Source organism: Haemaphysalis longicornis, unplaced genomic scaffold (genome assembly GCF_048455015.1).
Source record: "Haemaphysalis longicornis isolate Haplotype H1 unplaced genomic scaffold, Haemaphysalis longicornis Haplotype H1 scaffold_9, whole genome shotgun sequence".
Lineage (NCBI taxonomy): Eukaryota > Metazoa > Arthropoda > Arachnida > Ixodida > Ixodidae > Haemaphysalis > Haemaphysalis longicornis.
The window spans coordinates 100,779,801-100,802,914 of NW_027526460.1; the positions used below are offsets into that span (position 1 = coordinate 100,779,801).

The 23,114-nt window shown below is 44.6% G+C and overlaps 1 protein-coding gene across 1 annotated transcript; it reads right to left on the minus strand.

The window, feature by feature from the left end:
- Nucleotides 1-2,229: 2,229 nt before the first annotated feature.
- LOC144153332 (scoloptoxin SSD976-like) lies at nucleotides 2,230-21,149 on the minus strand. The gene is made up of 7 exons (XM_077684983.1): nucleotides 21,139-21,149; nucleotides 18,119-18,500; nucleotides 13,666-13,753; nucleotides 10,665-10,810; nucleotides 7,383-7,474; nucleotides 3,451-3,563; nucleotides 2,230-2,321 (listed from the first exon to the last, which is right to left on the minus strand). Exons 1-7 carry the CDS (start codon nucleotides 21,147-21,149, stop codon nucleotides 2,230-2,232), a joined length of 924 nt encoding a protein of 307 aa, XP_077541109.1.
- Between the last annotated feature and the right edge of the window lie 1,965 nt (nucleotides 21,150-23,114).

Below are 23,114 nucleotides of genomic sequence, written 5' to 3' on the forward strand. Positions count from 1 at the left end.
GGAGAAAATGCTACGGGGGGAACGGGGAAGGGAGCTAACTACTCTTTGTTACTGCGTTAAAGTAGTTTACCATAAACTGGTTTCCGTTTTAGTTTCGGCATGACAGATACGCATTCACTAGAGTTCGTTTCTTCGCAGGAGTTTCAGGGCTGAGCGCGCTGAGCCATTGCATGGAGAGCAAGGGCACATTTAACAGGGATGATACCGTCGAACTCTGTACCGTCTAGAAATGACGTGAATATTGTCTGCGCTGCAGTTTCGAGGGAGTGCGCAAAACTATTCTGAAGCTGAAAACTGGGCAGCACCACGGACAAGCGTAGTGTGCTTACTGGCGCGGGCGCGGTACACCGAAAGATCACCACACACACACTACAGAGCGAAGTCACATCCCATTTCGATCGCGTTGAGTGCGTTGAAGGGTGAAACTGTCCTACCACTGCGCTCTTGTCTTTGCGTAAATTTGGGTGATCGTCCAGTCGGCAAACAAAGCTTTTTTACGCTTTGGGGACTACAGTGTACCACTCACAACCTCCGCTTTTAGCCGTGCGACTGTACGCCTGCCTACTCCGGCAGGCTGGCTGACCTAACGAAGGCGGAAACGACGGAGAGTTCAAGTTGCGTCAGTCTCACTTGGGCGTACACGTTGCAGACCCCTTGATTCGTTTGTTTTGACAGCTTATCATTCTCAAGCTCCTTGACAATCATATGCGCGATCTAAGAGTCGAGCTACCGTATGGAAAAGAAGCAGCCGCCAACAAGGACGGCATGTTTTTTTTTTTTTCTTAAGAGAACTTATGCGACGCCAGTTGCGAACGCCGCAACCCCAAAAAACGGAAAATCAGAAGAGTCATGCTTTCTGTTTCACATATTGTGGGTAATAATTTGTCGGTATTATCAATACCAGGCTTCCAAATGAGAAATATATATTCTTGAATTGCTTAGGTTACACCCGGAAAGTTATTTTTGGTGAAGTACTTCTAGCTGCGCAGCGAAACGGCGTGGTTCGGCTCTGTAGCCTTGACTTGTAGCCTTGTAGCGCTAGTATTAAACAAAGAGTGTAAAACATAGGTATATTAGTATTCTATGGTAAGATACCTATGTTCAGGTTATCACCCCGCTACAAAGGGGATAATACTACCAATCACCACCGTCATCACCATCATGCAACGGTACAGAAAGCTGCCCCCGAGTATACAATCGCAATGAAAGTCGCCGTCTACACGTCTATTGGAAGCGATAATCAAATGTCCATGCGACGGTAGGCCTAACGGCTTGAGGCTGCGCAGCTTCGTCGGAAACCAATGCCTCGTCCGCCCTCCGCAGTGTCACGTTGTCCGCGCAATACGGTGAGGTCATGGCGTGGTCTTGCCATGCTCGCCCTCCGTGCTCGTCGATCGGAAACCAAAACTGACAATTTTCAGGCTGCGGTATGTATTTACTAATCGTGAACTCAAGTATTTAAAGTGCTGTTACAGCATTGTCAGGCCACTAAGCATGGATAAAAGCAGTGAAAATAAAACAAAACTTCGTGTCAGCACTACTTTAATTATCGTTCTTTTTGTCTGAAGGAAATTAAGAGGCCGAAGAGAAAGCAGCGCTGGGGATAAGTTTGTTATGTTTGTGAACGTAGGGGCTTTTACACGTTTTTACATCTTTGCGTTTTCAGGGCAATAATATTTACCGACCTAAACCTCGTGTAATCTGGTAGTTGACAGTACAAGACGCAGACGCGCGTTTCATTCGTAAAGCCTCATTTCAATAAGTTTTAATTACGTTTTCTGCCTTGAAACAGTCCCAAGCCCACCCGTCTTCTGGATTCTGAGTAATAAGCTCTGACGCATCAAAATAACCGGACAGATTACGGAGGCCACTAAAGTCGCAAACGGTACCAATGTATATTTCGCAATCGCAACAGTTTGACTGTATATACTTCTCAAATAAAGACAAGAGGAGTTCTGGCCCGAAGACCTGGTGCTTAGTGCCTCACATTATTGTTGTGACGTTTATATACGTTTAGTATGCGCAATAAAAGTACCCTTGTAATACTGTTGTTGAAGGAGAATGCGCTCAACCGAAGGGACTGTTTGGAAATGCGCTGCCCAATAGGAGAAGCAAGGCAGGCCACATCAAAACAGCGGGTGACTTTGAGAAATATATGCGCCGCCAATTTCCGTAAGGATGTTTTATTATGTGTGATGACAGTTATACAAGATGGATTCCTTGATGCATTCACGCCGGCGTGCCCGTTGTATTTGTTGAGTTTGTTGCCAGGCGGTCCCACGGAGTCACAGGACGAGGGGGAAAACCCGGCACTGCTTTTCCTGAAAAAAAAAAAAAAAACAGGAAAAGGAACAGGTTATTCCTCACGAATTCTAAGCCACGTGTATTTTTCTGTCCAGAAAAGCAATTTTCCAAATCTTATTCTCCTGATGTGGCTGATACCGTTGAATTGTAGGATGAAAAGGTGGTGAGTGTATAACAGCGCAAGTAATTAGGATATACACAATCACAAACAATTATTCGTGCCACATTTCTTGATGCACTTGTTCCTGACTGTGCGGCGTCCGGAGTGCCACTGTGGGCGTTCACAATTGAACTGAGACGGGCTAGTTGGTGCATGATGCCACTTAGAAAATACAGCGCCAAACAACGATACGACAGGGAGTAAAGACAGCGAGTTGAAGCAGTAGCGAGTGATCTGACACTTTCTTGCCTAGCCATCATCATGTGACAGGTGCGTTTGGCCGCCGCCGACTAAAGCCGACGCCATTTAGAATTATTGCTCGATCGTTGCAGTGCCTCCAGTTCTGTTTCGTCATACCACTTTAATACAGACATGGAGGTACGTATTACGCTCTTGGCTCTGTTTTTAGTATTTTTCCTATTACGTTTCTGCAGAGATTGTGTAACGCTAAATTTGATAGTTCGGAATGAATTATAACTGAAAAGAAAGCTATCCGCTGCTAAATTTGTTTGGGGAAATGCGTACGCTCTTATTAAGATACTACAAATACCTACGGACTCCTTTTTTAGATTGATGCAATGTACAGCACCTTTTAGCATGCAGTCAGTCGCACAGGTACGCTTAATACCTGCCTCATTTGTGCGATCGGCCATTACAAACATGAAAAAATCGTTGCACTTACACAACAGTACCATTTTTCTATGTGGATCATGATTATGTGAATATATATTTGCTTTACATGTTATGATAATCTTTCTTTATACCTATACAAAAAACAGGGGATTCTTGCTAGAAATAATTCCCCTTTAGTCAATCTATCTCACGAGAACAACTATTCTAAACAATCATAAATCGCAAAGTTCGTGTTGTTTGGTTACCTATAGTGTTTGAAAGTGTCGTTTCCAAGATAGTAAAGGGAGGTCCATAAATGTAGCGCTGTCTTAGAGCTGAAGCAGTGAAGCTGAGATCTTAAGCTTCGCACTCACCACACAGGCTTGGTTTGGACTGGTCTCCCTGCTCCGAGACGCAGCGAGTGCCTTCAGGGCACTGCGAGCAGGGCCAGCCTTCCCGGTACACAGGCTGGCCAATCACGTTGCCACTGGAGCAGGAAATTTACATTGTGAATGTAGAACCACGCAGAAAGCATGCTTAAAATGGCCGATGAAAACGATATAAAATTTTGGTTTTTTAAAAGACAGGTTTGTTCCAATACCAATTACAGAAATTTTATTGCAAACTTCACAGAAATAATGGCGATATTAAAGGAAACATGTGAAGTGGTGGCGACTCCCATGACATTTCCCGGTGACTATTCTGTGACGTCACACAATTTTGTTTGTGGGGTTGGCGACCACTGAACAATGTCATGGCTAAGAAATATTACTGGGAGATTGTAGTGGTGCCTTTATTTCCGTTGGATCACATCCCTTTAATACTGGCGCGCACTAACACACCGGTAAAAATGTTTTAGTGCACGCCCACATTACATCATTGCGGTCCACAGTACATCACTGACGCGCGATATTTTTGGGGTTGTTCAATGCTTCTTGCAATTCCATTGTTACAAAAATGTCTTACAGAGCTGGTATAGGCAGACTGAGTTACCAAAAGCTAGTTTTTTTTTTTTTTAATTTAACGACGTTCTATTTTGTCTTCATGGCTCCTTTAAAAAGTGCATGCACAGAATGAAGCAAGCACATGTAATTCAGAGTTTAAAAATGTGATCTATTGTCGCGACATAAAATAAAAATTTTAGACATAAAACTGGTCGTAGCAATATTTATCTTTCGCGGTTTCGAAGCAGCGGTGCTCAATGAGTAAAGCACTGTCTAGTCGGCAGCTGTGCGCGAAGTGTAAGGCTCGGTTTGCGCTCATGTGGGCGTTGCGTCCCATAGAGGCGATGAATGGAAACGTCGCGCAGAAGTCTTGCGCACGTCACGCTGAACACACTAAATTAATGAAATTCAGTTTGTAGCTTTCAGATCAACGGATGAACACAAGAGTGACAATCGGCGCTGCGTTTTTTGGAGTCCATAAAAGCACCACACTAGGAAACTGAACGATCACTCAAACGGTAGAAGCACTACTTCATTTAACTTGGGCTCCATTTCTTTGGGCATTTTTTGGGCGCGTACTAAAGTGCGGCATTGGATTAAGACGAGGAACAGCAACATTATTCCAAAGGTTAATTTCATGCTACTCACCCCCTTCTTTCGGCTCGGTTAAATTATCTTGTGCTAACATTCAACGACTATGGCCTAGCTTTCGTCGGCTGAGGAGACCGCTGCTGCTATGTACCGAGGGTTCGCTGTCTACGTTCCCATTTTTTTCTAAATCATATGAGGAAGGTGTTTCAATGCTTCGAAAAGAATTAACAGAGAAATATTTTGGTAGTACTTTGAATATTGGGGTTCCATACGGGTTCAGAAACATGTACGGTGCCAGTTACGGTATATTTTCTGCAATAAAGATCGCCTAAAGCCTCACTGGTGATCGCGAACACCTCAACACAAGCCTCGGCATACGCCGATTTCTTTGAGGCGCCTCAGCTTACGGCAGGAGAGGCATCGATTGAAAGGGAAGGAAATAAACATTATAAAAACATCTTCCAAGGAATACAGTGCGGAAAAGAGGCACCGAAGATAAACCACAGTAAAGAAAAGCTTGTGAAGTGTGTGTGTTTCCCTGTACTTTTCCGGGCTTCTCGCTCTTTTCGTTCGAAGTGTAATGTACTAGGCGGGCTATCAGCAAAACCTTCTGAAAAATTTGGTTATGTGTCTGCTTGCTACGCTATAAATGTGCTTATAGATGATAGTCCTCCACCGCCCTGCCCCGTAAGTACTTCTAACATTCTTTCTCGTCTCCCACTCGCTCTCTTATCGTCGCTACCATGGCTGGTGCAATAGAGGTTTGTTCAATTCAATCTCCCTGCATTCGCGCTGCTCCCGAGCCATCTGTTTGTGGAGCCCACATCTTTTTATACTGTTTGTTTTTATTTTGCTTTCGAATAGCACGAGGCCACCTTGTTTTTTTTGTATTTGCTTTCATCTCGCGTCTCTGGTCCACCATTTTTTAACTAGAAGTTTTTATTTGCTATCAAAAAACCAATCCAACGTGTATTTTGAATTTAAATGACGCTAGTACTCTAAGTTATGCCCTTAAATCTGGCTCTAATACTCTGAGGGTTTCTTTGCGGTCAATATTGTGCAATTGATTTTAACGACACAGCTGTTTAGGGTTTCAGTTCCGCCGTCGAGTGCTACCAGAAAGGATGCCAAGACAAGATACCGAGTGCACGTGAGCGTGCCTCTTGCGAGGAACATTGGGAAATCGAACTTTGGGGACACTATGCCCATCGTTCGTGGCATTATCTCTCGCGTGCTTTTCTCCTCGCCAGTTCACGTGCGTTCGCGCCTGAAGTGCAAACACAGACGCCGAGTTTGCGCATCCTGTTGCCGCGTATCCTAGCGCGTGCTAACGCTCTCTACTTTGGGAGAGATGGGAAATTCTGCGGTCGAAACGATCCGGGACGGCCAGTCATGCCGAACTTCCAGCGGTAAGTTCGAAAATCTATGTGAGGTGCAACAGCCTGGTCGCTGACGAAAAGCGAGGGGCCGCCAGCACTGTTTTGTCTACAGCCTTGCAATAACTAGGGCAAGGTGCGCCGATTTTTTTAGAGATAATTTTATTTTTTTAAAGAGGGGCGTAATGTTATCTAAAAAGGGTGTACTAAAAGGCTTGTTAGTAAATTATAACGTTTAAAAACAGCGCTGAAGACGGGCCAAAAATAGCGTTTAGGCTACGTGCGCTACATACGCATGGTTCATGCGGATCGTGAGCGTAAACGCAAAAAAAAAAAGCAATGAGTTTGCTCAGACTATCGCTGCATTGAGCGTAAAGTACGCAACGTTTGCGGTGAGCAGGGGCACAAATGTTGGAGGTTCCGCAATTCTTACGACAAGCACACATGAGACTGTTGCGGCGGAGACAATAGGCAGAGCAGTTTAGGTTTTCACTTTTCGGCCACGGGCCTTCCTGCCTCCACAGGTGATTTTTCATCCCGTGACCGCTATCGAAGGTATCCGCCGATGCAACGTTGTAGAACAACGCAGTATCGACTGTCCTCAGCTTCGCAAAAAGATTGGGGAAGTCTCCGTCAGCGGCTCTATCGAGGAAGATTTGACGAACCCACATTGCTCTACGACGCCGGAATCCCTGTCGGTTTACGCGTCGACGATGATAAGCTCTTTTGGCTTTGAAGAGCCTCTACTCCCACTAGCAGCCGCTTGCTGATCGGCGCAATGATGAAAAATGCGAAACGCAACTGCCCCAGAGCGGTGATTGGCTGCTCGTAAAATACGCATCTTACCGAAGGGCTCAATGTGAACATATTCGGTTGCTAGCTGCGTATACGGAAGTTCCAACAGTTGCGCAGATTGCGATAAATACGCCACTTCCGGCAGATTACACTGTAGTCTGAACGCGTCCTAAGGAAGGAAAGGACAACACAAGCGCTTTGTCGTCCGTTTCTTAGTCCCGTCCTCCGCGCTCTTTTTAAAGAACATAATCTTATCGCTATCTCTACTTTATGTTCCCAGGGCAAAACAGGCCACGCATGAAAACATTCGAAACGAACAAAGTACAAAAATGTCAATGTCATTTTACGTACACAGATGTCATTGTTTTCACCATAATCCAGTTATGTCGTGTATTATGCTCAAGTACCAAAAATCCGTCCTTCTGAAAGCTTTGAGCACCTCCTGAACGCGCACATACATTATTACGCAAAAATGTTCAGGCTAATTTCTATACAAAACTGTAGTGCAGTTCATCATGGTCATCGCCGCTAAACAGTACAGTATTTCTCGTTTTTTCTCAGTAAGCTATACATCGGACACAAATATAATAAAATGTTTACCCGGGCTCGTAGTTGCAGACCATGTAGCGCCCTCCCAGTTGAGGACAATCCGTGGCTCCACATCCCACCTTGGCATTGCGGGCCCAGGCCATCTGCATAAAATGTGTCATGAAACGTGGGTGAAATGGCTTCACTTTGCCTGCCTTAAAACGTAATACAAAAATGGTCTATGCACTTAAAGCAACACAAAAAGACGCCGGTGAATACAATGGCGTAGTGATTTTGTTGAACAACTGTCCTCGGCAAGCTTACATGAAGGAAAAAAAAAGGAATCCACGCGTTTTTGAACGCATGTCTAACAGCCTTTGTGACCCCCAAAAGCTGCTGGAGCGTTGAGACCACGAATGCCACCAACTCCTCCGGGTACATCTAACTGGATATATTTAATTTAATGCTACAGCTTTACATCTGAGCTGGTGTTACACGGGATGGTAAAAAATTCAGTGTCATTCCCCTCTGTGGTGGTGTGTGAGCAGTGGAGCTGTTCGTGGGTCATTGATTGGCCACACAATTCCGCTGGAACCACGCTGTTTCGACGGGGAAGCGTTCGGCGTGATTCTAGCCGCGCCGACGTCTTTGTTTCCCGCCTCGGGTATTTGGGGTCCTGACAAGCATCCCACCTACGCTTGGCTTATGTGACCCGATCGTCGTCGGTGGTCTCCCTCCGCCGCGTGCGCTCCCATTACCACCTATTTTACTTATGAGTAGTGTTTAGTGTGCACTACACAATTCGGGAAAGCCGGATTAAATATTCCAAGCTTACATCGATCTACTTAAAGTCGGCTTCGCATCTAAACACAAATTAAATGCTGGTAACAGTTTTTTCAGTGGCAGTATACGCCAGTACATCAAAAAACGAATACCGGAGGCGACCGGTGGGTGAAGGGGAGAGTGTGCAGGAGTAATGAGGAGGGGAGCAGCTTTTCTGTGTCTACACGCCCAAAAAACTGAGGAGTTGGTCGATAGCAGAACTGCTGTAAAAACTGATTTGTTAGCTTTTAGTGAAATAACAGAAAAAATTATTGCTCTTCACGTTTCTGTTAGCTCTTTAATCAGATTCTGGCAAGTTTCTACTCAGTGGTGTTGATAACGACACTTTGCGGCATTAGTAACTGATGGGGTTTCTTTGACGCAGAGTTCAAAGTGCAAAACTTTCCGTTCTTTTCTTCAACCTTAAAGTCATGCACGCATCTTTTTCACTGGTGGTTCGTGCGATAGACAAGGTAAGCTGCAAAATACCCCAAGAACATTGAAGTTTGAAAAGCACGCAGGCAAGATGGTGGTGAATATTGTCACAAGAAGACGAAGATGGTGCATGGTAGGGCATGCCGCTTTGGGCCCGACGATCAATGAAGAAGATGCTGTGTGTGGGGCGTGCAGCTTCGGTGAACGATCTGTAACGGCCGCCTTGTAAATAATGTAAATAGGTGATCTCCTCCTTTCAATAGATTGCTTCATCATCAGCTATGGTTTTTGTTAGCTGTTCTACCACCACGTAACAATATATAGCTGAAAAAAGACGAAAACATCGACACATCCATCACCCTCGCCTATGCTGCCATATGGCGGTGGACATCAAAGAGACCAATATATGCGGTTATAGACAGTGTAACTGCGATGTGGTCCACACATCTTTTTAGAACAAAAGTTTTTGAACTCAAAAATAAAAAAAACGTTTCTTTGGTGATTTGCCCTAGGCGATTTGAATTCGCAGCACGGCAGACTGCCCTTCCCAACCTCGACTCGATGGTGCGCAGGTGTGCCACTTGGCGCTAATAAATTTCAACGAAACTGTGGCTAAGAAAAACACATAAGCATGTTGTAAGAGGGAAACCATGGCAGACTGTCGAAATATGCGACTATGGTTCCTGTAGGCACTTGATTTTTTATTCATTATTGATTCTGGTGAAAACGGCAGAAATTATTGCGTTACGTTCATCCGAACGCCGGCTAGACAATGCAGAGCAAGTAAGTGTCTCATGAAAACTTGCCAATGCCTTCGCGCCCGGAAATTTTATGCCTACAATGCTTCCTTTTCTCTGTCATCTTAGGTGCCGCGTAATACATGTAAACACGTCCCGCATGCTCCTTTGCTTAATTACCAAAATTCATCATGTAATCAAGTAAATGTTTTATTCATGTCTTGGAATGTATGTTTCCTGGATTGTTGAACTGAATGCGCCACAACAAATCTTTGGTGCTCTCATGAAAGTTCATGCTGCCCATTTCTCTCTTGTAATGTCATTTTCAATGCTTTGAAACATTTTTAGCCCGATCATAAATTTTTATCGACGAGTTAGAAAACTTTGTTCGGGCGTTTTGCTTTCTATATACAAACAATAGGCGCGCACAGTACGGCAAATAATTATCCCTGCTTTGAAAGCATTCTCGCGCAATTTGCACTGCCACTTCAAAGGAAAGTTTTGTTGTCAACAGGAAAACGTTTAATATGTAACAAAGGCGAAAATCTGCTACCTAGTTTCCTTCCCTTGAGAAAATGCAGTCCCGCGAAAAATTCATCACCGGAAGGATCGCAAAGGATGGCGCATGGTGCGGTCTCTCTCCTTTTTCCACGCTTTTTCACGTTAGCGAGTACAACTTTTTGTTTTTCCTCTCCATTTCAAACCTTTCCGATCCAGACATGAGTTGAGGGCGTTTACAGACCGAATGTTTGGGCCCTAAAAGCACAAGAAACCAACGAAATGGAAACATGCGTCTGCATTCCTACACCAGTACGTTGTAAACTGAATTGTGTTATTGCCGATTGCGATATCCCAAAACAATCTAATGTTTGCAGCGGTTCCACACACAAAAAAAGCTTTAAAAGAGGATTTGGCTGAATAGGATGGCGCTCGTAGCGTGCAGTGTGTGCTGCCGCTTAACCAAAGGATTGAAGCCAAGACTGTATGGTGAAATAACTCCTTTTGAAAGCAGTATACAAAATACAGAAGGGGAATGGTAGCCCACAGCAAAATTCTGAAAATAGTGGCATAGCAATCGTTGGCCTATGAGGTGCAAGGTTGTCAAAAGAGCTTCCTATTTTTTTGTATATCCACTCTAACATAGCTTAATACGTTATGGCTAACCTCCAAAAACAAGAGCATTTATATTTCATTGTCTCTCTAGCTTGTTTGCTTGCTTGCTGGTTGGTTTTTTCACTGAGGTTGGGAATTTTCGCATTTTGCGCACTCACAAATGCTGTCAGTTGAACGAAAACTACCAGTTTTGAATTTATTTTCAACCCCGTCAACAGTTTGCTCCATCCCATCGCAGATCTCTCACCTGCGTGAAGTGTCCGTTGTTCGGCGAGAAGTTGTAGTGGCGAACAATGGAAGGACTTGTGAGCCGATATTCATCCCACCAGGTCATGATGGCCTGCTCCCAGCTGCCGCGGGGGGCCATGAAGAGGTTCTGACCGATGAAGCCATCTGGGGGTTGCGGCAAAAATATTGGCTAAATTTAGGTGCGGTTATCAATGCACTCAAAGATGATGTGTCGGCGGCATGACGTATGACACAACTTCCGTTTTTTCAACTTTTTTTGTGTTTAGCAGAGGCGTAAAAATTTTCATGCCTAAATCATTGCACACACCTTCCGCGAAGAAAATTTCGGTATCTATGGGTTTAAATAATGGGCTGTGGTTTGCCGAACAGCCTTCTAATATAATACAAAAAATAACAAGCCATTCCGCTCTGTCAACGCGGCCAGTGAAATTTTGTTGACGCAGAATTTTGATCAGAGGTACGAACGTGGGTGACGTTTGTTTTAACAGCGAAGCTTTAATCCAGTGGTCAGGCCGTCGAACGTGTGAAGGAAAACCTCACCGAGCGATGACGTCATCGCAGCGTACCGGCTCTGCAGCTTTACCGTAGTTTTGCCTCACCGCGCCCAGGCGGTACTTGCGTCGCCTCCTGTCGGAGGTGTGATACAACTGGTACAAGAGCGGCTTTGGAAACGCGTCGCCGGGGTGGCTCGCTCTATCTAGGTGGGGTAGCCAGCTTCGCTGTTTGACCTGTCTTCACGCCACTAGTGCGAAGCTGCCACAATTTTTTTCCCTGCCACTGAAATTGTTGTTATATGACCCCGGCCTTATCCTTGTACGCGGGACGTAGTGCTTGGAAAATAAGCGGGGACGACTACATCAACGGTGCGGCGCCATTGTCGCGTGCTCAGCTGGAAGAGTTGGCAGCACCCGCTTACAAGAAAGAAAGCAGAAGAAAACACACACGAACTCGTCACGCTGCAAAGAAATAGGGAACCGTGGGGTTGTACTACAGCGTGAATGGCTACCGCACTTAAGGAGAGCCGGAGCAACAAAGCCATGCCCGCGATTTAAACGCGGATAAAGGTAAAGCGCACTGTGCTTTTCTTCGCAGAGAACGAAGACGCACGTAATTCTAGCCATAGGCAACTTCGGTGTAAATGCGCTATCTGAAACAAGGCTTATAAACTGTCGAAAGAAACTCTACGAGTCCTGCGTAAACAAAAAACCAGAGCGGGCGACTGTTTTACTATCTAAAACCGGAGGTTTAGTGCCCCAGCTATCACCCAAAATTTAAAGTGTTTCCAACATTCGGAAAAATGGGGAAAGTGAATGTGTGCGATCACAGAAATGAAGTTTTCGTCCCTAATTAATGGTGGTATTGATGTCCATACGCGTGATTATTCTGTAATTGTTTCACATGCAATTATTCATCAGATTCATTGTAGTTGTACGATTCTTAGTAAAATCATCGTCCCGACCGTAAGTTCGTGTAGTGCGAAGGCACGCGCACTGGCAATAGACTAGGTAGGTCCTGTCGCCCATCACTGGTAGAGCTACTTTCCGTCTTAAAATTTGACCGTTTGGTGGTCTTGTCGAAGACAAAAAAAAAATGGCTGCGGTACAGCTCAGCTAACCCTGGACATGAAAAGAGAAAGCTTGGTTTAGCCTGGCCCGCTTATGGCATCTCAGTCTCTGACGCTAGCTTCGCGCTTGGAATTCTGGATCCTCTCCAGTGACGTAGCTGGCCGGGAAACATTTATTTATTTATTTACAATATTATTTATTTATTTATTTATTTATTTATTTATTTATTTATTTATTTATTTATTTATTTATTTATATATTGTTTTTAATTTAAATAGCTCGCCGGGAACTATCCGCGGTGCCGTCAGATCCTGTTTGCCGACGACGGCTCATAGCCTCCCGCTCCGGCGCAACGCTCGGAGAAGACGGCCCGACCTCTCCCGACCCGGCTGCGGAGAGCGCATGCGCCAACCGGTGGTGGTGGCTAGCGCACGCAGCGGCGGCTGAGCTCGGCGCGGAGAGTCACGTAATGAGTTGACAAGGCTACGGGCGCATCTGCGGTCAAATGAAGGTCAAATTGCTGGAGACGGCGAGACTCGGCTAGACTACGTTAGTAAAGCGCTGATTTAAAAGAAATAAGAAAAATGCCCCATTTTTCTTCTCACCTCTTGAACCTAGTCATAATCATCATGAGAAGCTTATCTACGAGCACTACAGGGCAAAGGCCTCCCTCATGGATCCTCAATTATCAAGGTCCTGTGCTAACTGCAACCAATTTATCCCCGCAAACGCATATATCTCATCTGTCCATCTAACGTTCTGGCGACCCTTGCCTCGCTTGCCTTATCTTGGGATCCACTCGGTTAAGTTATCTTGCCATTGCATTACATGCCTTGCCCACGCCCATCTCTTCTTAATTTTTACTAATATGTCCTTAACACTCGTTTGTTCCCTGATCCACTCCGCTCTCTTGTCCGTTAATTTTACACCTGTCATCTTCCGTTTCATTGCTCACTGAGTCATCCACAATTTAAGTTGAACCCTTTTAGTAAGCCTCCAAGTTTCTATCCCGTAGGTGAGCACCGGCAAGATGCGGCTGTCAACCCCCTCAACCTCAAACCCCCTCAACTGCTGCTCAATAACGAACAGTTACGGATCCCGGGATGGCGGGGAAAAATATAGGTGCTAAAGAGCTAGGAAGCCCGCAGGTATTCCAACTGCCAAGCTGAGAAGATTGCACACACATTCAAGCTGTTCAAAAGAATGGTGGGGGCGGGTTCGATTCTCGGCCGCGGCGGCCGCTTTTCTGATGGAAGCGCACGATAAAGATCCCCAGGTGGTCGAAATTAATCCGGAGCCCTCCACTACGGCACGCCTCATCGCCTGCGTTGCGTCGGCGCGTTAAACCCCACAATCAATCAAACAAAAGAATGGGGGAGGCGGCTCCTTGCCCAATCCTTCGATGAATTCAAAATTACGGGCAAAACAACTTACGGACGTTTCCACATCCGAAGCAACCGTGTTGAAACCGGCAGCTTTGGGAATGAAGCTGGGCGCGCCGAGCCACTTCACCGTCGTATTCCTGAAAGTGAAACATTCGCACTCGCAATTAGCACCTATTGGAACGCCTTCTTTTGTTGTTGTAGTGTGCCTTTATTCAATAAAGCACTCTCATGATTTAAAGTACACCAGAAGAGGCAAACACAAGAGCGAAAAGGCATTGAACAGCGGCCGTTCTTTGTCTTTTGGCGTTATTTAATACCAGACAGGGGCCTGCGAACACCGCAAGCTGTTGTTGAAAGGAAGTCATTAAGCTTCAGAAGGGAGGACCTCCCGCACGCTTAAATTAATAATGTGGAAGTGAAGGCGATTCGGTCTTTTGAAGCATTCAAAGCATCATTAATTGCATAAAGCGTTCTTTGTCTATGGGCAATTGATTGCGAAGGATATCAGGAAAGGAAGTTTTCAAAGACATGCTGAAACACGGTGTGGAAGCGCAGATTTAACAAGAAAGAACCTTTTGGTGGTGTTATGTTCTCGTTAATAATTTTGTCTGTGGAAACGTCCGGTGATACGATTTTTCCCGGAATTTTCCGAAAAAAAATGATTCTGCTAACTCATGAGCAACTGCGTTTACAGGAAACATGCGCGTACATTTGTAGGTGGCACATCGGTCTGAGAAACCCGCGTCCCCATCCCTATTTTTTTTGTTTTAATTAGGCTGGTGTACCCTTGAGCTCTTATGATTGCTAATCAACTCGATCAAGTCAGAAGGTAAGATTTTTCGATCAATGAAAGCAGCACAAAAATGTAGAAACGCCCTTAACACTTGAGGTTGTGCCGCCGCAGCGACCACGTTATAGGCAGTTTATTGCAATATTCTTGGCATGTTGTCAGACATTTAAAATATTTGTATACATGTTGTGTGGAAAAAGGTGCCGTGGGCACTGTTCTCCAAGAAGCGGCCTGTTTTTGTTCCCTACATACCCCAGAATACCTGCACTAGGAAGGTGACCAGGTCATTTAGGATGCGATTTCGGCTTGGCCCTGCTTATATGCAGTATACCCTCCGTCATGCTCATATGCAACATCACTTTCACCAATCGTGAGGGCCAGTACGTCGAGTCATGCGCGCAATGCCATTTACGAGTGCGGAGAACTGGGCAAGTTGATGAATGTTCATGGTGAAAACAGCGCATAAAAGGCGAAGACAGAGATAGGGTAAGCACAAACACGGCGCTGACTCGCAACTGACGATTTTAAGAAACACGGCCATACTTATAGTGTACATCACTGAAACACAGGAAAGAAAGGAAAAAAGAAAAAAACAGGTTAAAACCGACTACTACGCTAAGCGATACACACAGCGGTCATTCGCGATCAAGATATGCAAGTTCTCTTTTAGAAAGAGCAAGACCGAGACAACTGATACTTTTTTCGGGCTGCTTAGCAATTGCATGCCTTCAATAATCTCCTGCGTGAGTCTAATCTCAGTGTCAGGTACACCCAGGGGAAATAATGCATTTCTTCCTCAGCTCCATGCGCATATCCTAACAGGCGCCTTGGGTTTGTGACTACCGTTTCGGTGTTTCTCAAAGGAAACGCCGGCGAAAATAAAAACGCGATACATGCCGGCTCCGGTAACTGGAATCTCCCAATCTGCGGCGCGGGAGAATAAAGAGACCTTGAGTGCATACGACTGTGTACTGACCCCGAAAGGGCCAGTTGCTAAAGTTTGTTTCCAGTGGAAAAAATAAAGCTATGCTTCCCCACAAGTTAAATGACACAATCACTCCCTCTGTTTCCCTCTCCACTCTGCTCCGTCCCTGTTGACCCCAATCAAATTCTAACCACAAAAGTTTTGTTTTGTCAGACCGAAACTTCTTGTTAAAGTTGAACTTTGGTAGGCGCATGATTATCGCAGCACAGTTTTCCACGGATTTTGAAAAAAGTGAAGAAAGAAACGAGATACCCTTTAAAGATTCCGGGGTAATATTTGTTGAATTTCTCCCCTAATTCCCGTAAATTGCTTACTGCTGTACGAAAAATGCAGGCTCACGAAAAAATAACGGTATGACGCAGTAGACCTTGTTATTTGCACCAGCCTTCTCATCTGTTTCAATGGCGTGCACAAAGGCGCAAAGCAAGGAGCAAATAGAGAAAAAATTTCGGCTTGGCTCCGATGGTTTTTGGGAGTCGCGGAAAACTGGCTCAACCATGGTAAGTGTATTACGCCGCAGTCGTCTTTATTCTTCACGTTTAATGTCTGTACGTCGAACAAACCATAATTCACTGCCAATAGTCCCTCCACGAGCCGCGGCTCGCAACCAGAATGTGTAGAGAACCATGCTCTTCGCCCTCGCGCATTTATAAAACGTGAAAGAAAACAACCACTTCGAATTGTGGCTAAACGCGTTTCAATATTTGTAACATCATATATATTCCGCCCATCTAACCTACATTTTAGCACGAAATCTCTAGGCAATTCCTGAATATGAGTGATACGCAGAAAGTAAACGATACTTTGGAGCACCTACTTTTGAAATGTGCAATACGTTGCGTTAAAAAAACTCATTTTCAATGTGCACTGGTACAAACATGAACAACGCACCCAGCTTAAAGATGTTGGTATAGGGTTATAGAATCCACAAAAAAAAAAAAAAACGTGATGGGATTAGGCAAATGCCATCCTTCCACGTAGAAAAAATAAAATATGTAACGAAGCCACTCGTGGGCCTTTGGGAAGACATTTTTAGACAAGAAATATTATCCGACGATTCCCATTATAAGGATTTCAACGTTAAAAGTCTGTTTGACATGTCCGTTTCCCTTGCACCATCGTACACGCCCATTTTCTGACGCCACCCATTGACGACACAAGCGTTAATGGCTACGTTTAACATATCTCTAGCATTCTAGAAACGTGCAACCATTGTGTGTAGCCACAAGGTGCCCATTTTAAATAAAAAAAATCAAGTTACAATTTTTTTCCACGAGATAGCATCAAAACGCCTTTAAAACATATGTGGTGTCATAGCAGTACGCATAACCATAAACTGAGGCTCTAGACTAACCCTAAATTGTGGTATATTGGATTACTCCTATAGAAGAGCAGAATCAGTCGAATAAGATTTTGAGTAATTCTCCTCATTTTCCATTAAAATGGCAGTACAAAAACAATAATGTATCAGTACAAGGGGGACAGGCTAACAAACCAGATTGACGCGATAAGGTAGTCCGCTCTATCTAAGTCATTTTGTGGGCCTTGGACGTAGGGCTTTTTCGCACCTTGTCTGTGTGAGTTTGGTGAACCGCTTTAACGTAAACTGTTGAGCATTATAAGGTTAAAATAATAGTTTTGCTATTTATCTACTTCTCTTTGGGGACTGGATTCAAAATGGAAGTTTTCAGGCGGATTTCCAATACGGCAATACGGCGATGTGCGCATGGTAGCGAAAAGAAAAGGGCATCCAGGGTCTCTTTCCACCATTATCATACCTTCGCACAACACGTATTCATTCACCCGTGACAAGAAAAGATGAAATTAAGAGGCCTATATATCTTCGTGTTTTGCCTACCACGCGTTAAACGGACTAGAAAATTCTGTTGGTAGTCGACATACTCTACCATAATAATAGCGTAGGTATGGCCTGATATATAGCTGAAGGTAAATAATCATAAAAAATTCCTTTCTATGCTTTCATTCTCGAAGCGGTCAGATCAGGTTATGCCCGAAATAAACACATTAGTTGACCCATAATAACAACGATCACGTGTAAATTTCTATAAAGATGACGAGTCCTGAAGTTTTCCGCGGGAACTCGAATATTTGAATTGTTCGTGAAATTTTGAAAAACCTGTTATTCTTGCCAAGCGAGAGGAGACCGGGACTGAAGGCACAGACGTCCTGAGAGAGGCCCTTAGCCCTTTGCAAACTGTGTCAGCAGAATTGTAACATCAGCCAATATTTCACAGGAGGTACCCGCCGCGGTGGCTCAGTGGCTAAGGCGTTACACTGCTGAGCACGAGATCGCGGTTTCGATTCCCGGCCGCGGCGGCCGCTTTTCTGATGGAGGCGAAAAGCAAAAACGCCCGTGTGTACGAGATTTCGGCGCACATTAAAGATCCCCAGGTGGTCAAAATTAATCCGGAGCCCTCCACTACAGCGCGCCTCCATCGCCTGCGTTGCGTCGGCGCGTTAAACCTTACAATCAATCAATCAATCAATCAATCAATCAATCAATCAATCAATCAATCAATCAATCAATCAATCAATCAATCAATCAATCAATCAATCAATCAATCAATCAATCAATCAATTTCACAGGAGGTAGGGCATAATACACCTGTCTATGGCTTTCCAGTCACTCAAAGGGGAAGGTGATTTGGGTATCCTGTATTCAAATCAGAAGGCGTCATGCGGTATGAGAGTATTCTGTACACTCACCATTTGAAGCATATCGGTTGCCGATGGGAACCGTGGCAGTTCTCCAGCAGCCAGGGTAGCGCGCAGCTGGTTGTGCAAAGCGGTGATGCGGATGACTTCCTCTGGGGATACGGCCTGGAAAAGGGTTCCGTTGTACGTTCCCCAGTAGCCTGGCGTCACCAAGTTAAGCGTGAGCGGCACGGGCCAAACACGCGGCGGCCTCGGGACTCGGGTTGGTGTGTGAGGCCGCAGATGAGCCTGCCAGTTCGGTGGCGGAGGCGGTGGGAAGGGCCGGTTTAGAGGGGGTGGGAGGGTTTGCCGCCCTTGCCACAGCGTGGTTTGGGCAATTTCCAGACACACCGCAGCAAACAGCACGGCCACCAGAAACTTGGTCGTTAGTTTCCTGCGTCAAATTTAAGAAACGGAAGAGGAATAGATTAGTTTGAAAAAAGGGAGGAGAGGTACGTTCAAAAAAACGCAGCGCCCTTTAACTCTGTGAAGAAGGATAACCGGGAATATGGGTCCACTGCAAATAGTGCACGAACAAAAAAACAGGTTTGTTTATAATTTGAAATTTGGCGTACTTCTGCTAGAGTTTTATTCCAACAGAGAAAACATGTGGCTGTCCCCTTCCCTTCCGTGGAAGCCAATCTATTGACAGAATAGTAATTTTACACGATGTTTACAACTTTACTGTGAGCTAGGTAATTACGAAAAGTACTTGAAGCTGACAGCATAATGTTAGACTGCTCGCAGGGGCTATTTGTCGTATAACTGGGATGGGGATACTTTCGATGAGACCATGCTCCCTCCGTAGATGGGTATTTATTGACAGAAATCTGTAATTCGGTAGTGTTTGCAACTTCTCTAAGAACTAACAACTTATGAACAGTAAATGAAACTCGGCTTAAAGAGTCAAATTAGCGACAAATTGCGTACGACCGTTTCCAACATATCTACAACAGACTGCTACGAAGCATTTACCAGAAAGCTGGCTTTGCCGCAAGACCAACATTTTTTGTGGGCGCGACTCAATGCTCGGACGCTAAAAATAAAAAGAACCAGCGATTCAAAGCTTCGCTCTAACGACTGCTGCAGTTTGTACCTCAACGTGTACGTAAATCTTGTATTTGGAAGATTTTTTTTTTCAACTGTGGTCTGCAATGAACGGGCCTCGATGCAGCATGACGTCTTTCCGGTCAGCTTATTCTTATTCCTAGAACAGTACGAGGCGCATATGACCTGAAGAAGGCGGAAGAAAACTCTGTGCCACACACAAAAACCACCTTTCTTTTTTTCCAGTGAGGTTCCAGTTGAACCTGTAGGTATATAGTGAGGCGAGCTGGAATCAATGACACTATACTTTGGCATTTACTTCCTTAAGGAAACACAATTTTACCCTTCAATACAGGATGTCGTGGGTGACTGACTCTAGCTGAATAATTTCTGATCCGCTTGCATGCATTTACCCCTCTGCAACGAGGCGACATTGGGATACGCCAAACGATGTTCCCTGTACATAGGGCACCAGTTTGCTTGCTGTGTGCATTTGGCTGATTTAGTAAGCAATACATTGGATCACCTGGCGTGGTTTGATTCGGCCGGTGCGTATCGTTGATAGCCGGATGTTTTAGTTTATTTATCTCTCTCTTGTGTGCACGCAGAGCTATCCCTCTTTCATTTCACTCCCATAACTTCACACTATACAATGAACTACGAAGCCTAAGACTACTCCCTTAATCCAACTTCATATCCTGAAATAGGCCTCTTTCGCGCATCTTTGTACAGGGCATCATCAGAGTGGCGGTTCATACACAAATAGGTACAGAGGAAGGTCACGGATCTAAAAATTACTTATGAAGGAAGGCTTCGTAGCAAACTGCTTTCGTAGGCTAGCCGTTTGACTTGACGTAACATTTTTAAACAACACTTTAAGAAATCGGTGCAGGTGGCCTTCACGACAACGGCCCAGAATGGCCATTCAGCGTGCTTGAATGTGCGAATTTGGCGACTTACCAGGCCAAGCATGCGAATAAAGTAAAAACTAGGATCTGCGCTGGGACAACTGCGCGAGGTGTGGTTGTGCGCTGTTGTCCCAGCGCAGATCCTAGTTTTTTCGTGGTGCTTTTTCGTGGAAAAAGCACCAAGCGAGCTTTTGTACCAGGAAGTTAATTTCTTCGGGCCAGTAAAAAAAGAACTCAGATTGAAGTTTAGGCTCTCCAAATATAGGGTTTTAGCAGGGCGTCTGTCGGGCCTAACCGCTATTTTGAGATCTCCCGTGAGTTTTATCTTTTACACTTAGCTACCTGCAGCGGAAATGGCTTTTATATGCCCCTTCTGTGAATACGACGATAACCATAGGCTTTCTATTTACGAAATTAGGCTTTCTATTTAGCGTTGCACTCGGCACTTAGTTCTTTGATTCAGTGGAATCGAAACAGCCAAGATGAAATCACTGTCTGTTTTAACTCACGGGAGATCTCAAAATACCTGTTACTGCTATCGGTAGCAAGCTTCCTGTATAACTGGTCTCACTGAGGAATAGTTTCAATATATTTGCTAACGATACAGCGCTGCACCCAAGCTCTTCCTTGGTTGGTGCTATAACTGGGGAGATTTCAAAAGCACTATCCTCACACTCTCGACGGAATGGCGATAAATTCAGTTAGTGCGATGGGTGCATTCAATGCCACGGGTAAATTAGGATACAACTTTCGTGCGCAAATGATGTAGCTTTAAAAATATTTCCCTACGTTGAATATTGCCAGCAAGAAGGCAGGAATGTCGCTTGTGCCTTTGGTTTAACAAGGTTAGAAATTTCATCATAGTAGATGTCAGGGTCATAGGTACTATAGGCCACACTTGTACAGGCACATTTTAGATTATCAAACGTATAGCACAAGCAATGTGGCAATATTTGTTCAGTATTTGGAAAAAAAGGAATATCCTGAACAGAAGGAACGTCATTTAAGCTCAGTAATGCAGTCCTATCATTCGAAATGACAATTTGGATGCGATTCAACTCTGTGCTTGTGACTTACCCTTTCACCATGTTGTCACTTCTTGCGCTCTGTCAGTAACGTCTGGCAGCAGGAACCCCATCCCGAGCTTAAATATGAGGTGGAGGACGTCATATTCGTAAAGTGATGGCTGAAGCTGATATCGTTATCAGTAGCTGTTTCGGCTTATGGGTTACTCGGGTTGCCATCATGCAGGGGTGATACCGGCGATGTCTCACAGCTTGCTTGTCGATTGGGGAACACGAAAAATGGCTCCAGGATGTCTCTAGTAGGAGTCTTGTATCTTGAAGTTCTACTTCAATACAGATCTAGGCCGATAAGCAAACAGTCATTTCGTCTTGGCTGTTTCCACTTAAATGAATCACAGCACTTAGTGGCAAGTGCAACGCGAACTAAAAGGCCTGATTCCAATCAGAAGTTTATGCATATCGTCTGATTTTCAGAAGGAACATATCAAAGCCATGTCCGCTGCGGGGAGCCCAGTGTAAAAGAGGGCAGGGAAAAAAACGAAGCGATTGAGAGCCGAAGCGATTCTCCGCTATCGCTAGTTGATATTTGCAAGCTTACATGATAAGCGACGCATACACATAGTGTTGGAGAGAAAGATAGAAAGAGAGAAACCAAGGAAGAGAAAAGACAAAGAGAAATAGGGGAAGAGAGATTTTCGTATTGAAACACGAAGAGCATTTAGTAAAAGATAAATTTTTTGTAGCTATCGGTATACTTCGGTGCAATCGATTTAAACACATTCATAGAAGAGCCCGTCAAATCATTTTTAGAACTGTTTTATGAAAAAAAGGTATGCAGCGAAATTCTGAATTAGCGACAGCCTAGCTGATGTTGAATAAGTGACGAAATTTTCATCGCCCGATATAGCTGTCTGAGTGTATATCCACACCTGTGGTGGGGCGATGTAGCACTCGCCGCGAAACGATGCTGAAGTTTTTCACTCGATATTTCACCAGGGTAATTTTCGGGAGTAGGCAGTATCTTTTACAATGCAAGGAACTCGTCAACTTCCTAATTTGAATGTAAGTGCCGATGCGGGAGCGTCAGCTACAGAACTGCACGGAAAAATGATGATACCTGATTACTCAAGAAAGTTTCACATCAGCGTCTCGACCGGGGGAAGTGGTAAACAGTTAGCCGGACCAAAATTAATTAAAGACATAGCTACAGGGGACATCGCCTTTTAGCAATTAAACTACCTAAATCATATGCAAAATGCAGCAAAGATCTTTTTTTAGCCGAGATTGAAAGTGCGAATCCCTTAAAAATCACTTATGGTGAGCAAAAGCGCTAACCACGCAGCTCTGGAATAATTTTGTCGTTCTTGAAAGCTTGTACAAAGTGGACAAAGCGTACAGGGGCCATCAAAAGTAACTGGAACCCGGTCTCGTAAATTTACAGGAATTTCTGCTAGAAACTGCCTGGATGTATTGGTGTATGTTTAAAAGAGCCCTCCATAATTGAAAGAGCTTCCTCTAAACTGGTAATGGCTGTATAAAGCCAGTAAGGCAAATATTTTCTGATATTAACGAATCCTTGTTCCCGTTACTTATGACAGCACCTGTACATTTACCCAATCTAAGAAAAATGTTTTTATGCAGTCTGATTACGGTCCAAGAAGAAAAAAATCGTTGAAAATTTAATTGCTCCTCCGGTTGCAGGGTTTGACGCTGGTCGTTGAGGTTCACGTTGAGCGCACAAGGGCTTCGAACTACCACGGGTTTGTTGTAGGGTCAAGTAGCGTAAGCAAGTGGGCATTAGAGAGGAAGGGGCGGACTAACATTAAACAAGCAAGTATAGGTCATTAAAGAGTAAAGACAGTAGAAAAGTGAAAAAAAGAGCGGAAGAAAGCAATCAAACACCAAGCACTCCGGAACACACCCCGGGAACAAAACAATGGAACAAACAGCTGTTTGTTCCATGTTTGTTTTCCGCCGGGGATGTTGAAAAATTATTAAACTTTTCGGTGGGAGCTAGCCGCAATTTAA

Coding starts and splice junctions, on each gene's coding strand:
- LOC144153332 (XM_077684983.1), bottom strand. Junction 7,475..10,664: donor ACAACGGACACTTCACGCAG/GTGAGAGATCTG, acceptor CATTTTATGCAG/ATGGCCTGGGCCCGCAATGC. Junction 2,322..3,450: donor GTCCAAACCAAGCCTGTGTG/GTGAGTGCGAAG, acceptor TTTTTTTTTCAG/GAAAAGCAGTGCCGGGTTTT.